The 16,720-nt window shown below is 45.1% G+C and overlaps 1 protein-coding gene across 1 annotated transcript in view; it reads right to left on the reverse strand.

Moving 5' to 3' along the window:
• Window positions 1-11,037, reverse strand: part of ADAMTS15 (ADAM metallopeptidase with thrombospondin type 1 motif 15) — a 39,083-nt gene extending 28,046 nt beyond the window's left edge. The window contains 1 exon segment of the mRNA XM_020963820.2: window positions 9,864-11,037. Coding sequence (XP_020819479.1) covers window positions 9,864-10,820 — 957 coding nt within the window. The 5' untranslated portion in view covers window positions 10,821-11,037.
• Between the last annotated feature and the right edge of the window lie 5,683 nt (window positions 11,038-16,720).

Consider the following 16,720-nt stretch of genomic DNA (forward strand, 5'->3'; position numbering starts at 1 on the left):
GGCATTTTACTTAGTTGTCCTCCATGCCTGAATCTCTCCCCCTCTTCAGCACCGCCTCCTCGCTTCCTGGCTCCCTTCAAGTCTCAGCTAAAGTCCCACTTTCTGCAGCAAGCCTTTCCTGATTTCCCTTAGTGCTAATGCCTTTCCTTGGTTGAAGTGAAACCTCCAATATGTCCTCTACACATTTTGTATGTGCATAGCTGTTTGAAAGTCATCTCCGTTAAACTGTAAGCTCCTTAAGTGCAGGGATTGTCTTTTGCTTCCCTTTGTATTCCCAGCCCTTAGCACAGTGCCTAACATTTCATCATCATCATCATCATAGATAACATTTATATAGTGTCTACTACAGACAGTTCTTACTTTACAAAGTGTACCAATCTGAGTAGTGATTTTTACATAATGTGAGTTGCTGGAAGACATGGGGAAAGGAGAGAGAAGGAAGTAGGAATAGGGCTCCACCTCAGTGGAGGAAGGGGCAGGCACACAGTTTAAGGCCAACCTGTAAGGCCTGGGACGGAGAAGCAAGGAGGAGTCAACGGTCTCCTCTCTCAGCACTAGAGTTCTCAAGCCAAGTACTCAATCTGGCAGCAGTGGCAGTCTCTCCCTGCATCCATTCTGCTTTCACTTGGAGGGTTTTGTTTTAGGGTTGGGTTTTTTGTTGTTGTTGTTGGGGGCGGGGGAGACTGTGGAGTGCCAAGCAGAAAGGCAGGAGCAGAGAGAGAGAGAACACAATACTGTACAGTAAAATTAATATAGGTGGGGTTTTTTTTGGAATGCAGATTTCTTTCAGAATTCTTTACATAAAGTAGAATTCACATAATGTGAACGTATGTAAATTGAGAACTGTCTATGTATGCCAGGAACTGAGCTAAATGCCCTACAAATATTACCTTATTTGATGATAAGGCCTACATAGTAGGCCCTTAATTGTAGGCTAATTGACAGCTTGTCTTACCTTACGGGATGGTCTTCCTGAGTGGTTATTGATGGAAAAACTAATCATCCTACAGTAGTCCTTCAGTTGATGAAGCTCTCTAAATTTAGTCAGACTGGTCCTCAGTTGACAAAGTATCATCAGTCACTGGCCAGTTCTCAAGGTCTTTCCTAGCTTAGTGGTCCCTGCATGTTCTCATGTTCTACTAGCTAAGCCTTCAGCATCTAGTATAGTGAGCTAAGTCACTCACAGCTTTGGAGCTCCTGCCCTGGGCTAGAGCTGTCTTGAGTGATGAGTGAATGAGTGAGTGCAGAGTCACCTGGCCCACTAAATCTAGACAATGCTTAACATTCCATCTAGTCCAGGGGACATCTTGCCATCTTCTCAACTGCCAAGCATTTACTGTCTTCCCCTTCCACCTCTTGTTCTAGGCACAATAATCAAATCGATAGTACCATTACTTCTGAAAAGAGTGTATCAATCAGCTCTGTCAATTAGCTGATCATCTCCATGACTTCCCAAACCAAAATTCACTTCTCTAGCCATCATTCCCACACGTCATTTCCCCCATTAAACTGGAAGCTCCTTGACTGTAAGGACTATCTCTTTTTTGTATTTATGTTTCCAGCAATTAGCATTGTTCTTGGTTCATAACAAACACTTTCATTCATTTATTCACCAAAAAAAAAGTATTAAATTAACAGATTAGCCACTTAACTTATAAGGCCCTGAAGCAAGACTTACATGGAAGACCATTACTACTTACTGAATTTTTGTTTCTTTTCCTCTGCTCCTCCAAAAGGAAAAAAGTCTGAGAAACTGACCATGTCCATTCATTGAACAAATTTGAGAAAGCAAATTAATTCCAGAAATCAGAATACCCCTAGACTACACACTTCAGGAACTGCCCAGTGACTACCCAGAGTAATATCAATGGAATAAATTGAATGAATGGAATCAACTGAAAACAGAAATCTTCCTTCCTATCTCTTTCCCAGGTAACAAGGTAGCCCATCTACAACAGGCAGCCACACTTACCTGAAGCTTTCTCTTTTATCCATCACAACTTCCCTAGCCTATTCATCCCCCTAAACCTAGCTCTCCCTCTAACTTCCCACTTTCTGTTGAAGATGCTTCTGGTCTTGCTGGTTCATAACCTCAGAGATTATCAACTGTTTATCCCACTCCCACCCCTGTATCCGACCATTTGCCGAGTCTTATCTATTCTACCTCCTTGACCTCCCTCCCGGCTTTCTCCCCTTCATTCATCTCACTAATTCCAGCCCTCATCATCTCAACTGGACAACTGTAATCACCTTATCATTGTTCTCTCTGTTTGTGTTTCTCCACTTTCCAAACCATACTCCACATATACCGTTCCCAATAGATATTCCTAAAGCCTAGTTCTGACCATCACACCCCTAATGCTCATTACGTGTGTGACTTTGGGAAGAGCATTTGCTTCCATGAGCCCCAATTTCCTCCCTTATAAAATGAAGTCATTAGACTAAATGACCATTGAGTTCCCTTCCATAAGATCTGTCATCCTTTGACCTTCTGTCACTCCCCTGCTCAGGAAGCTTCAGTGATTCCCAATTACCTCCAAAATAAAATGCAAATACCTCTGACATTTAAAACTCTTCATAATTTGGTTCCAGCCTATCTTTCCAGGATGAGTATACATTACTCCCCCCTACAACCTCCATAATTCAACCAAACTGGCCTCCTTTCTGTTTCCCAGATACAACACCTTATCTCTGACCTCCATGCCTTTGCAAGGCAGTGTCCCATTCCTGGCATGTTCTTCCTCCCCTGCTCTACCTCTTATAAGGCTCCCTTCAGGGCTCAACTCAAATGCCACCTCCTTCAAGAGGCCTTTTCTGATTCCTCTAGTTGTTAGTGCAACCCCAAAAGTTATTTTTACTTATTTTGTACATATCCTATGTTTATTTTTGAATGTATTATATCCCCCTAGTAGAATCTAAGATCCTTGAGATCAGTCAACTAGTACTTATTAAGTACCTACTGTGTTCCAAGCACCATGCTAAGCACATTTATATTTTATCCCCCAGAGCCTAGCACATCTCTGGCATATATCATAAGTTTAATAAATGCCTATTGATTTATTCATTCACTTAGCTCTATTTGACTTGCATTAAAATGTTAGGGTCGGGGGGAACTTCCATCCCCAGTACTTTGCCCCAGTCCTCTACCTATTTAGGGATGCCCCTTCCAGTAAGACACTAGAATGTCTAAGTATGTATACCTATTCAGCTCCTTCCAATATGAATTTCTACCCAGCATCTGCATATTTCCTTATCCAAGCCCCAAAAACCACATTCCCTTTTCTGTTTGTAATTCTTAAGGAAGGATGGCCATTGCTTGTTAGAAGAATTCTATAACTCCTTGTTGGCTGGGGCTGAGGGGAGAAGGAAAGTGAGAGATAGATAATTCACCCCAAAAAACAGGATTAAGTTATTTCTATTAGAGGATCAGTTTTCATTGGCATTTAAATCACTGATACTCAGAACCGTACCATAGGGAAGTGGTTGAAATAAATAAGACAGCAAAGATCACTAAAATGAGAAAGTGAAGAAAAGAACAGCCCAAGTGTCCTCTGGGAAAGTTATTTGGCAAGGGTGAGCACCAAAGATGGGTTGGTCTGTAAAGGCATCTCTTAAGGAATGTCCCCTTGACCTTCCTCTTGGAAAAGAAAATGGGAAGGAAAATCAGAAGTTTACTAGGGATGGCTCTGATTTCCCTACCCTCCCCAAACACATGCTGGTGCTGGTTAAAAACCTGAGGGTTGAGTCCTGGGGAGAAAGGAATGGGAGGATTAGTCAGTAAGCATAGACTCTGCACACCATCCACACTTCTCCAGTCAGCCAAGTTCCTGGCTTCTTGCCCAACACCTGTACTGACACACTGACCCCGTTTACTGCAATGAACCTCATCTGCTAACTTCAGGGATGGATTAAACAAGCTGTTCTCCTGAGCCCCTCCCTTCCCTGGGGCCTTTGGTATGGGCCCCAGTGGCAGAGTGCCCGGTTCACTTTCTAAAGTGCCAAAAAGGCCCCAGACCTCAACCCATCCCCCTCCACTCAATAGGCTGACTCAACTCTGAAGAGTTGAGTGAAAGATCTGTTGAAGGGGGAGAAAGCTATCCTAGCACCCAAACAACAACAAACAGTGCAAGACACTGTACTGGAAGCTGGGAATACCAAGATGGAAAATGACATCAGGGTTCTGCCCTTGAGGAACCTTACTGGAGATGGAGAAGAAGACAACACAAGCACAAGTAAGCATATTTACAAAGTAATCTGGAGAGGAAGAGGACCCTAAAAATGGGCAGGGGAGAAGAAGAGGTGGGTGAAGGCTTCAGGGAGGAAGTAGAACCTGATCTAAGCCTTGGAGGAAGATAAGGATTCTGAAAGATGAAGAGGAAGTGCATTCAAAGAACGCAGCATGACATATATGAATACACATGGACAGGAAATGGAATGTCCAAGGAAAGAAAGAGCTTACAGACCCATTTGGACTAAAGACAGATTACAGCAAGCTTTAAATGCCAGGTTAAGGGATCTGCATTTTATCCTAGGAGCAATAGGGATTCACTAAACGTGTTTGAGCAGAGCAGTAACATGTTCAGAACTGTGCCTTAACAAGGAAGTTTTTGGGGGGTTTCTTGAGATCAGATCTCCCTATCTTGCCCAGACCAGTACAGTGGTCACTCCCAGACTCAATTTCAATATCAGCTGACACAGAAGCTTTAACCTGCTCCCTTTTTCCAATCTGAACCAATTTGCCCCTCCTAAAGTAGCCTGATGGCTCTCCACGAGCTCATGTCAGACCTTAATAAAGACACCCTATCATCTTTAGCTCTACTGCAGCTCAGAACTTTTGAACTCAAGCAATACACCAGCTTCAGCCTCCCCAGCAGCATGGTCTACACGCATGCGGCAATGTGCTCAGCAACAAGACTTAAAACTGAGAATTGGGACACATCAGTATCACAGAAGCTGAGGAGAAGAGAAAGTACTGAGGATGGCAAGAGCTAGTGAGAGGACATAGAGGAAAAGGCCCAAGGAAATGCCATCCAGTTTAAAAGATGAAATCATTGGTAACCTTTGAAAGATTAGTTTCAGTAAAGTTGTTGTACAGTCATTTTCAGGCATGTCCAATTCTTCATGACCCAATTTGGGGCTTTCTTGGCAGAGATACCATGGTTCTCCATTTCCTTCTCCAGATCATGTTACAAATGAGGAAACTGAAGCAAACAAGGGTAAGTGACTTCCCCAGCTAATAAGTGTCTGAGGTCAAATTTGAACTCAGGAAAAGGAGTCTTCCTGACTCCAAGCCCGGCACTCTATCCACTGTGCCACCTAGGACTGGGGTCAAAAGGCAGAAAGCAAATTGATGATAAAGATATAAAGGCAGTGAAAGTAGGTAGCTCTTCCTAAGAGTTTGGCAGGGAGAAAAAGAAGTATAAGACAACAACTTGGGAAGACAGTAAGACCAGTGCAGGTTTGGTTTTGGTTTTTTAAAGGATGCCAGGAGAAGGACGTGGGTATGTTTTTAAACAGTGGGAAAAGAGTGAATAGAGAGACTGAAAATAAGATAAGAGGCAGGGGGAGTGGTACCCTCTGGGAAATGCTCCCAGAGGAGACAGGAAGAGAGGCAATCAAGGACGCAAGTAGAAAGGTGATCCCTGACAAGAAAGAAGGTCACTAAAAACTACCATTGATTCATTCAACAGTCACTGAGCACCTACTGAACCATTTGCAAGTCCCTGTCCTGACTGACTATCATGGAAAATCTAAAGACACATTCAGTACTCTAGGAGCTTACAATCTCATAAGAAAAATAAGGCATGTACAGAAATAGCCAAGGGAAGTGAGGTGGGGCAGCAGGTAAAGCGCCAGACCTGGAGTCAGGAAGACCTGATCATAAATCTAGCCCCAGACACTTACTAGCTCTGGGACCCTGGGCAAGTCACTTCACCTGTTTGCCTCAATCGCCTTCACTGTAAAATGGAGATAATAAGGGGTTGTTGTAAAGATCAAATGAGATAATATACACAGTAGGTGCTCTATAAATGGTTATTGTTATTCCCTTCCCCCATTCCCAACAAGCACCCAGGGAAGCAGAGCAATTCCTGCTGCCCACCCCTTTAGTACATGTTTCCCAAGGCTACATCCAAAGTCAACAGAGGTTAACAATAGATACCAAGCTTTAATAAATGGTCTACCTATGCAGCATTAGATTAATGTTTAGCCTGAAGTAAAAGGAGAAGACAGAAGCACATCTAGCTGAGTCAGCAGTGACTCCACACTTTCCAATGCACTGAAGAGAGATGAAAAACTCTCTTCCCTTTAGGGAAATTTTCATCCCAAATGACTGCAGCATTACTCCCCACCTGGTCAAACTCAGAGGATGACCCCGCCTGGCTTTAGTCACTGCCAAAATGGGGAAAAGTTAGTTCTGACAGTGTGACCCACAAGGAGAATATCTGTGGTTCCTTCTGCAACATCAGATGTGTGACATTTGTCCATCAAGCTGTCTTCACTCTGAATATTTGCCACCATCTGCTGATATGTTGATTCCATTATCAGTCATTCAAAATATCTCCAGATCCTTCCAAGGTCTTCTCTTCCCAGTGGTTATGCTGCCTACAGCCCAAAAAGGCAATAGTCTCTGCCAGGATAGCTACCCCATCATCTTTAGATTTAGAAGCTTTGGCTTTTATTCAAGGGAAGTTCCTACTACAAGCAAATCATAATTTAGTCAGTCATCTCTTGTACCTAGGAGCCCACTAGCTGCTGCTCACATCTTCTTTTCGAGAGAAAGATGTGAACCCTAAGCATGCCAGTCACCTCACTGACCCATTTCAGAATAAATAAGCATCACTAGTCAGCTTTTTAATTCCCTTGGGATATGAAAGAGTTGGCCATCAAGGTGGCAATTCTAAGCAGGGAAGAGAAGATCATGCTTTTTATCCAGCTCCATCAAATATGCTTTGTTCAGCTGTCCCTGTCTAGAAAGATAAAATTTCAAGGGAGAAAAATACAAAACATTTAGAAGAGTTAGTATTGGAGACCAAGTTATCTTTAAAAGAGAGAGAAAGAGAGAGAGAGAGAGAGAGAGAGAGAGAGAGAGAGAGAGAGAGAGAGAGAGAAGAACTTCATCCAAATATAAATATGCTCCTAATACCACAAGAGGCCAAAAGAAGGACTGCAGAACTCAGACAAAGGACCAGTCCATTTGACTTGAACAATGCAAGTGATCCTTACAAAAGAAAACACAAGTCTCACTTCTTATATTGGGAGTATTTTGGTAGTAGGCTCAATCCCCTAGTTTCTGGAGACTTTGGCTGCCAGAGTACAAAAAGTGCAGCTGTGTTTGGTATGAGTTCTCATCTCATACTGTACTTGCCCTAGGGGGTTCAGGAATGAGGGGCTTGGTAAGGCCCTTAGAATATAGCAAGCTCGTAAGTATTTGCTGGGAATGTGGTTACTCTAGTCTCAGGCACATACCTTAAGGACCGAACAGCCAACCAAGCTTCTTCTCTGTCCATCCCTGCCCTCTAGACTCCTAGGGAAAGGCAGCTTTGGAAAACCACATACACTGTAAGCCACAGCTTTAGATCAAACTGGTCCTGCATCTTGTATTCACTATTTGAGGCCAACATGACATCCTGGGGTCAAGTCATGGGTGTAACACATCACTGAGAAGTCCTCAATCCATTCAGTTTGATTTCTTTTCCTTCAAAGGACAGGATCCCTCTGTCTTGCATGGTCTAAATTCCCAGAAGGACTTGTGCTCTCCAACTTGGTTCCAAAAAGTCTGCTTTGGCTCAGAACTACGGAGAAGGATATTGATTGCTTTAGAGCCTGTAACTGACCTCCACAGGGGACAGCAAGAGTTAATGAGATGGCGGCACAGAAGTAAAAGTGACTATGGCTTCATGGTGCATTATAGGCCTTGCTTTAGTTCTCACCAAACTGAGGGCAGAGATGGGTTTTATGAATGGGTCATGGAGACTCCCTATATGGTCTCCCAAGATGAGTCAGTACTGTAGAAGCCCAACAGATGCAGCAAACAGACTTCCCTAGTCTGGAAGAATTTGTGTAAAACAACTATCACAGGCCAAGTAGCCCCCAAGAGAAGCCAGGTGGTGGGAGGAGGATGCCAAGAGAATAGAAGTTCTCATCCACAGATATTCTGGCCAGGAGAGGAAGCACAGTATAATAAATAGAATGACACTAAAAATGAGGAAAACAGGTTCAAGCCCACCTTCTGACACCTACTGGCTTGTGTGATACTGGGCTTGGGACCACTTGGTACCCCAAAGTACCTCTCTAAGACTGAACGCTGCAGAACAATTGCCAGTTCTTGAACTGGTAGAGGGAATTTCTCATAGGAAAAAAATGTCCTCCCTTGGGAGTTACCCTATGCCAATTAAATCATAGATCCAAAAAAAAAGTATTTCTATAGGAAGCGAGAGAAGCATTAGTGATGGTAAAGTTACTACTCAAAGATTGCAATAGAGAAGACCTGAGTCAGCCCCCAGGGTATGGGAATCCTTAAGAAAGAGCTGAGTCTTGCAAGCATCAGCAATGTCAAATTTGGTTCTGATTGTTGCTCCCTGAAGATGCCAGGAGATGGGATGCAGAACCCCTAGCCAGCCTGGGGATTTCAAAGTCCAAAACTAGATGCTCTAAACCACAGCGTGACTTTTCTGACCTGTGAGTATCTCTTCCCCATTTCAGGCATCCCCTCCCCTTCCCCCCAACTACACCTTCTCAAACAAGTTTTTTCCTCCATCTGTCCACTTCAAACACTAGTGCAAACAAAGGCAGCAGTTTTTTGGCTTTGATGTTAAAAGCAGGACTAGAGTTTCGATGAGAAACATATGAATTACTGTGCCCTGTAGAGCCAAAGTCGGGTCTGAACCTGCTACAGAGGTGAGCTGATGGAATCAGATGGAATTTCCCCAACTTCCACTGCAAGTGGGGAACTGAAGCAGGGCCCAGGCACCCCAGCTCCCAAACAGGTGCCTTAGCTAGACAGCCTGCTTTTAGCGAGACACATCCTTTAAAGAAAGAAACACTCACCCGCAAAATGCCAGGTCAAGAGAAGGCAGCAGCAGAAGACATGAGCCTGACAGAGTTCCCAAAGCCCTAAAGGAATTGTCCTCTGCATTGACTGATGCCCAGAAGACACAAAGGATGGCAGCAACACTTTCCATCTGAATCCCATGCAAGTAGGATGCCCTACTAGCCCCAACATTGCAGAGGGCCCAACTCGCTGACACTGGGATTGTCATTCTCCAGTCTTTTGACCAATGGAAGGAGATCGGCCAGGGCGAGGACTTTTGCACCCCCACCTTAACAGCTCTAGCACTTGAAAGATCTCCACCAACCATCCTCAGAGCGCCTCCTTTCGGCCTCAGTGAGAACTGGAGACTAGCCAGCCGTTTTCCCAAATTCCAGCCCACCGAGTTCCCTGGTTTGCTCCGACGCTGATTGGCCACTTGGGGCAACACCTCCCTAAAGCACCAACCCTCCCTAAAGCTCGTTGCCAAAACGTGACCTGGGGACTCAACCTAGTTGGAGGGCGGAAGCAAAGTAGGAACTGAGGTGGTAGCAAGATTCAGAAATAAGCGGAAATCCCTTTCTTCCCTCTCTCCTCCCCAAACCCTTGGGGATTATGTGGCTGGAAACGGAACAAGAGAGAATTGAATAGGGTCATACATAGTAAGGCTTTATGCAAACCGCAGAAATGAATTTGTTGAATGGGGAAGGGGCGAGGGGGCGGTGAAGAGGATGCCTGAAGTTCAAAGGGATTAAAAGGGCAATTAAAAGAAACTTGCAAGTAGCCCTGGGGTCACGGAAATATTTTGGATTCACGAGGAGCCAGCAGTACTCACCTGACGGGTGAAGAGGATGGCAGTATCCCAGTATTCAGGGTGCTTGTCGCTTACTTTGTTAAGTTTCTTCTGCCAGGCGCAAAAGTTGCGCAAGGTCATCGCCGCGTTGCCTGTGACCTTGGGTCCCTTGTCCCTGTCCGCGAGGACCAACACCTTGACCACTGCGATGCTAATGGGGTTGAGGATGCTGGGATGGCGGTAGAGCCTCGCGGCAGTGGCCAGCAGTGTCAGTAGGTAATGTTCTAGGTCCGCACCGTGGAACTTCACCATCGACTCATCGGCCACCACTAGTGTTTCCACGTAGCGCGGGATGGACACAAAACGTTTGGCTCGCCCTGCTCTTCGGGGTGGCCGGCTCTCGCCCGAGTCTGCCCGAAGGGATTTAAAGGGGTCCAGGGCACGCAGGATGGCCGGATTCCAGCCCGAGGCCACCCCGCAGCGGGAGGTAGGGTCCCCTGGTGTCCGGTCAGGGTCGCCCCTGCGCTGGAGAAGATGTGCACCTTGGCTGTTGCGCTGCGCTTCAGGCGCGCTGACATTGGGCAGGGGACTAATGACATACTCTACGCCCCGATAGCCAAAGGCACCACGAAGACCCCCGCATAGGCTCAGAGCTGCAAATGAGTCCCTCTCGGCATTCACATCCCCTGAGTAGAAGCAGCGGCGGAGGTCGGGAGAGCCCCCGGACACTCCGGCCTGGAAGACACCCAGATGCTCAGTGGCAAATGCGGGCGCTAGAAACTGGGCATCAGGAGCCAGGTGTAAGTAGAAGTCCTCCTGGAAGGCAGTGATCTGGAAGATAAGTCTCTGGTCCCCCGAGTCCTCGGGACCCCGCCGGTAATAGTGGCGCCCGTTGATGTCGGGGTCCAGACGGATGGGAACCACAATCTCCTGTTCGGGGTCCGAACCGCAAGCGGGGACCACAATAAGGGCCAGGGCAAGGATGCCTAACAAGAGCATGGCGCCAGGGGCTGTGCACAGAAGGACTCCCAGAAAGGAGCGCTGCCCTGCTCTTGGGCAGCTCTTAGTATGGCTGCACCCAGCCAGAGGGACAACAGCTTTGGGGCTGATAAAGGAAGAGCGGGGTTAAATGCTCGCTAGGCAGCGAGCGCACACTGTGCTCCCCCCGACTCCTACCTGTATCTCCTGAAGCAGCGCGCGCTCTGGGAGCTTTATATACCATCGCTGTCAAGTGCAGAAGACTAAGATTTGTGGCCCAGGGCCTGGCGGGGAGGCGCTGGGACGCTTATTGGAGCCTCCGCAGCCACTAGTAGAGGGGCAGACCCTGGCGGCGCTGCACAGGGCGAGCCCTCTTAAAGGGCCCGCACCGCTTCGGAGTACGCTGCTCGCGTCCCTCCCCTCCCCTCTCCTTTCCTAACTTGCAGCCCCCAAGCTTCCTGGGGCTACCGAAGAACTGGGCCCCGCCTACACCAGCCGAGAGCCACTTGGCCTCTTCTGTCCTGCAGGGAGGGAAGGGAGACTAGCAGGAAGCGTGAACTAGGGGTAAATTAGTTGGTTGCTATGATGCTGCCTTAACTCCCATTTTCCCTAGATAATAGCCCACTAGACCCCGGTAGGTGTTTCACTTCTGCCATAGAATGGCACTTCCTGAGCTTTGGGGACATTCCTCTTGTAGTTCCCAATAAAAGCTCTCAGCTGGGTCTTCCCTCCTGTAAGTGACCTTTATCAAGTTGGTTCAAAGACTGCAAGGACTCTGTGTCGGTCTGTTTCTCCATCTGTCTCTCAGGCAAATTATGTGTTTTACACACACACACACCATGGTCCTAAAGTAGTAATATCTCCTTGAAACCAGGGACCTCACAAAACACCCAGCACAAGAATGGAAAGAGGGAGGGCACCAAAAAAGAGGAAGACTGTTGCATTCCAGAAAGAGAAGCCGAAGAAGTGTGTGTGTGTGTGTGTGTGTGTGTGTGTGTGTGTGTGTGATTGTTCATCTATAATCTTCCCTCCTCAGAGCATATGTAGAATATAGAGTTCAATCTAGAGTATCAAATACATTTTTAAGGACATTGTTAAGCTGGAGATGAAACTATTCAGTATAATGGGAATAATAAAATAACTGTGGGAACCTAATCTACACCAGAAATGGCCAGGGAAATCCTGATTTCAGGAATCAGTCCCTAAGGTCATCTATCTGCCCCTGGAATTGTCCACCATTTGTAAACCAGCCTAGGAAAAAGAAGTGGAAAGAAAGGAGATGTTGGAAGAGTGCACTTAACCACCATGATGCCTAAGTAGTCTTTCAGGGGGTAGATTGCCTCTGAAGTGATTCAAGAATGTCAAAACACTGATGAAGAACCAGAAAGAAAAAGGTCAATGCCTCTGCACATAACAGAAGGTATGGGAGAGGCATTAGAGGTAGGTGTGCAAAATAATCACAAAGGCTTCATAATGTACCTACTGTATCTGCTCCTATGCACACCTGGATGGGAGAGGGAACAGCAGAGGTCTCACTAACTCACCAGCCAAGACAGCTTTTTCCTTAGTAGGTTCTATCATCAAAGGAACCTACATAGGAATGGAGACTAATTCTGTAAGCCCTGGTGAAGAAAGAGAGATTCTGTAGATTCTAGAATCTTATCCCTTTTGCAGGGATAAGGGACTGAAATCTAGTAGGTGAGTAAGAGACCAATGTTTACATGCTATGAGAAAGAGAGAGGGAGAGAGGAAGGGAGAGAGAGAGAGAGAGAGAGAGAGAGAGAGAGAGAGAGAGAGAGAGAGAGAGAGAGAGAGAGAAGGAGGAGGAGGAGAGAGAAGGGGAAAGAGAAAGAGAGAGAATGTTTGTATGTTCAGGAGAATTAGTCTATACAAGAGGGAATTTAAATTTACAAAAGCCCTGTGTGTTTGTATGTTTAAAAGGGGCCTACAATTAAAAAGAAATCCAGAGTACCAAGGACAGTCATAAGTCACTTATTTAGGGCAAAGGATTGCTTTCCTACACCCAGATGTTTTAATGGTAGGTTACAAAGTTTCCAAAGAAATTCTCCTTTTCCTCTGATTTGAAGGAGTTTGGCAGTGTCTCTGGAAGTGAACCAGGGCAACAGCCGCAGGAAGGGTGAGACCCCTTCTGACCTAAATGCCCTACTTCCCCTTCCCCTCCCCAAGCCTGCTCTCCCTTTTGGGTACAAACTCATTAACAAGCCAGGTAGACTTGCATTCGGGTATTCTTAGCAGAATGAGCAACTTTGAGAGGGAGTGGGCTCCGTTTCATTAGATAGAGCTCTTTAAGCAGACTGGATGACAATTTACTGAGTGTTTTGTAAAGTCCAGTATGAGTTGAATTCAATCACTTCTAATATCCCATCCAGCTCCAAGATTCCTTGGCTTTCCAAGGGAGTTATCCAAATGCCTGCTCAAGATCCTATAAAGGTGCCTTATTGCCTATGCCAGAGGGTCCCCAACTAGTAAATTGAGATAAGAATTATAGCTAAGCTTTATATAGTGTTTACTATGTGCCAGGCACTGTGCTAAGTGCTTTACAATTATTATCTTGTTTAATCCTCCCAACAACCCTCTGAGGTAGGAGTTATTATTATCCTTACTTTACAGATGAGGAAACTTGGGCAGAGGCTAAGTTGTTAAACTTGCCCAGGGTCACACAGCTAGCAAGTGCAGCTTGTAAGTATGTAAGGCTAAATTTGAACTCAGGGTTTCCTTATTTCAGGCCTGGAACTCTATCCACTGTGCCACCTAACTGCCTCAAGAGCAGCCTTATCAAAGTTATTCATAAATCCTTATCATACCTGGAAGCTCTGGATCATTGCTTCTTCCTCTATATGGTTTGCTGGGATTCCCCAAAGGGAAGAGAGAATTTGGCAGTTATTACTGACTCCCCAGCTCTGTTTGGGATTCTACTGTCCACTCCCACACCTCCATCGTAGGGATTTCACTGCCATCTCCACCACACATCCAAGTGATTATGTGGTCAAAGAGAGGAAAGGAGAATAGAGGGCTAGCCTCAGGAGTCAAGAAGTAATACATACTATCACTAGACAAGTCACTTAAGCCTCTTCAATGAGTCAGACTATTAGCAGCTACTAGGTGCCATGCACTGTGGATGTGAAGACAAAAGACAATCCCTGGTCTCAAGATGCTCATAGCCTGAGGTGGGGAGACAGCTATGTTCACAGCACAGGATATATACAGGGTAAATTGCAGATAATCTCAGAGGGAAAGCACTAAGAACAAAACAAACTGAGAAAGTCCTCTTGTAGAAGGTTGGACTTTAACTGAGACTTCAGGGAAGCTAGGAAGTGGAGACTTCCAGGCATGAAGGAATTGGGAGATGAAGGTAAAGAGGCCCGTGTCACTGGATCTCAGAGTACGTGGAGGGGAATAAGTTGTAAGGAGACTAGAAGGGTAGGAAGGGGTCAGGTTTATCCTGGAGGTGATTGAGATCAACTAGGTATGAGGTGATATGTGCTTTAGGAAGATCTCTTTGATAAGTGAGTTAAGTGGGGAGAGACTTTTGAGGCAGGCATGCCAGCTAGAAGGCTACTGGAATAGTCCAGGCCTTCTGGTGCCAAGCCTAGGGCTATTTCCCACTCATTTGTGATAGAGGTAAAAGTGAGTGTGAAGGTAGCTAGGTGGCACAGTGAATAAAGTACTGGGACTGGAGTCAGGAAGATTTGAGTTCAAATCCATCCTTACCAGCTATGTGACTCTGGGCTAGTCACACAAGCTAGTGAGTGTTGATATGTCTGAGGCTGGATTTGAACTCAGGTCCTTCTGACTCCAGGGCCAGCGCTGCATCCACTGTGCCACCTAGCTGCCCCAGAAAGGGCATTTTTGAGTCATCTTCTTTCACCTCCTATTCTTCTTATCCCACTTCTTTTGTCACCTCCTCTCTCCATCCTGATCTTCCTCCTGAGAGTTCTCTAGAAATCAAATGCCAGGAGGAATCTGCCTCTTTTTTCTGAAAAGAAACAAAGCAGGTGGTTGAAAAGTCAATTATTTTAGTTTCTGCTTTCTACTCTTCCAGGTTTTTCATGTTCACCCTTCCACAAAGTGCCTTTCTTTTGCACTAGCATCCAGCTTTCTCATCCATACTCCTTCCAAAAAGATTTCTCCTTCATCTGTCTTCATTCCAAGTTGGAAGATTCCAGTATCATTAAAGACACAGAGAATGAATGAATGATGCAAGAGAAAGGAATCAAGAAAGGTTAAGGAGCAGGCACCAGGCTTGTTTGGGAGGCTTAAGACAGAAGAATGAAGGGCAGCTAGGTGGCTCAGTGGATACAGCAACAACCCGGGAGTCAGGAGGACCTGAGTTCAAATCTGGCCTCAGACACATGACAATCACTAGCTGTGTGACCCTGGGCAAGTCACTTAACCCCATTGCCTAGCCCAAAAACAAACAAACAAACAAAAAAAGACTTCTAGAATAATGGAGAGAGGAAGGGGATAGGTTGCTAAAAGGAGTCCTAACTGATAAGATAAATAATTTTATGTCATGTATCTATTATATGGGAATTTATATTGGGCCCTACATAATAATGTGAAATATGATTGAGAAGTTATCTTCAGCTGAGGTCTGTTTTCAAAATTTGTCATTGCCAAGAGCACAAAGAGCCGCCAACATCGTAGGTGACCCATATTACTCAATTTGACCCTGGTTCAGCCACAGAGGTTAACAAGGAATGTGAGCCATCAGGCTTTAGGGAGTGGCCTGGGGACTTCAGGGCTGCCTTGTCCTCCAACTGCATTGTCTATTGACCATTACTACTGGCTGAGCTCCTAGCCCATATTCCTCCAGATGTGGAAACAGCTGGAGCAACTAGAGACCCTCCTAAGGCCCCACGAATTATAAACCTGGGCCACTGGTCAGAGAAAATGTTAACTCTGTCTTCTCTATCTCAGCCACTCAGCCTTGGGGAAACTGCTCTAGAACCTTATACTACAAAGAAATGGTAGGTTTTGTTTTTGTATACAACGGAAGCTTAGTACAGAAGGTCCCCAACTGGACCCTATGGGGAGGGGAGCATTCATCAATGGAAGATAATTAGATTCAGGACACACACCATCTCTGTACTAAGCTTCCCTCTCTCAACCAGCCTAAGTGCAAAAGATTTGGAACTTCCTCATTATACGGAAGACTGGGAGAAAACAAAAAAAGTGGAGAATACTCTGCATTTAAAGAAAAAGATGTATGTAGACCTCAAGAACGCCAGCAGACAGGGAAGAAGACAGAAAACCTGCTTTTTATTATGATTTCATTTGTCTCCTATCAATTAATCAGTCATCAAGCATTTATTAAGCACCTTCTAAGTGCCAGGCTCTGTGCTGTATGTTAGGGTTACAAATACAATGAATTAAACAATCTCTCTTCATGAGGAGCTTATGTCCTAATGGAGGAGATAATTATGTGTGTGTGTGTATAAACACTTCCTTTATCTCTGTCATTCAACATTTATGTGTGTGATACATGTGTATATACATTCACTTTTTCTGTGCCTTCATAACTTTATCTCGTTATACACATATATGTACATATGTTCATGTTTGCATAAATTTCCTTTACGTCTTTATACCTTATCTCTATCTTTATATGTGTATATATACATATATTTACGCATACATACTTCTGTGTTTATTTCCTTTGTGCCATTATACCTTTATCTCTATCTTTATACATTATATTTATACGTTTACATGTATCTTTATCTTTATATATATATATATATATATGTGTGTGCGTGTGCATACATACATAAATGTACACATGTGTGTGTGTGTGTGTGTGTGTGTGTGTGTGTGTGTGTGTGTGTGTGTAATGAGTTTTACCTCATGCACAGACCTCATCAGCTTACTGGATTGATGTAATCTCTCCACGTGGAGGA

This window comes from Phascolarctos cinereus, unplaced genomic scaffold, assembly GCF_003287225.1.
Source record: "Phascolarctos cinereus isolate Bilbo 61053 unplaced genomic scaffold, phaCin_HiC Scaffold_726;HRSCAF=1367, whole genome shotgun sequence".
NCBI lineage: Eukaryota > Metazoa > Chordata > Mammalia > Diprotodontia > Phascolarctidae > Phascolarctos > Phascolarctos cinereus.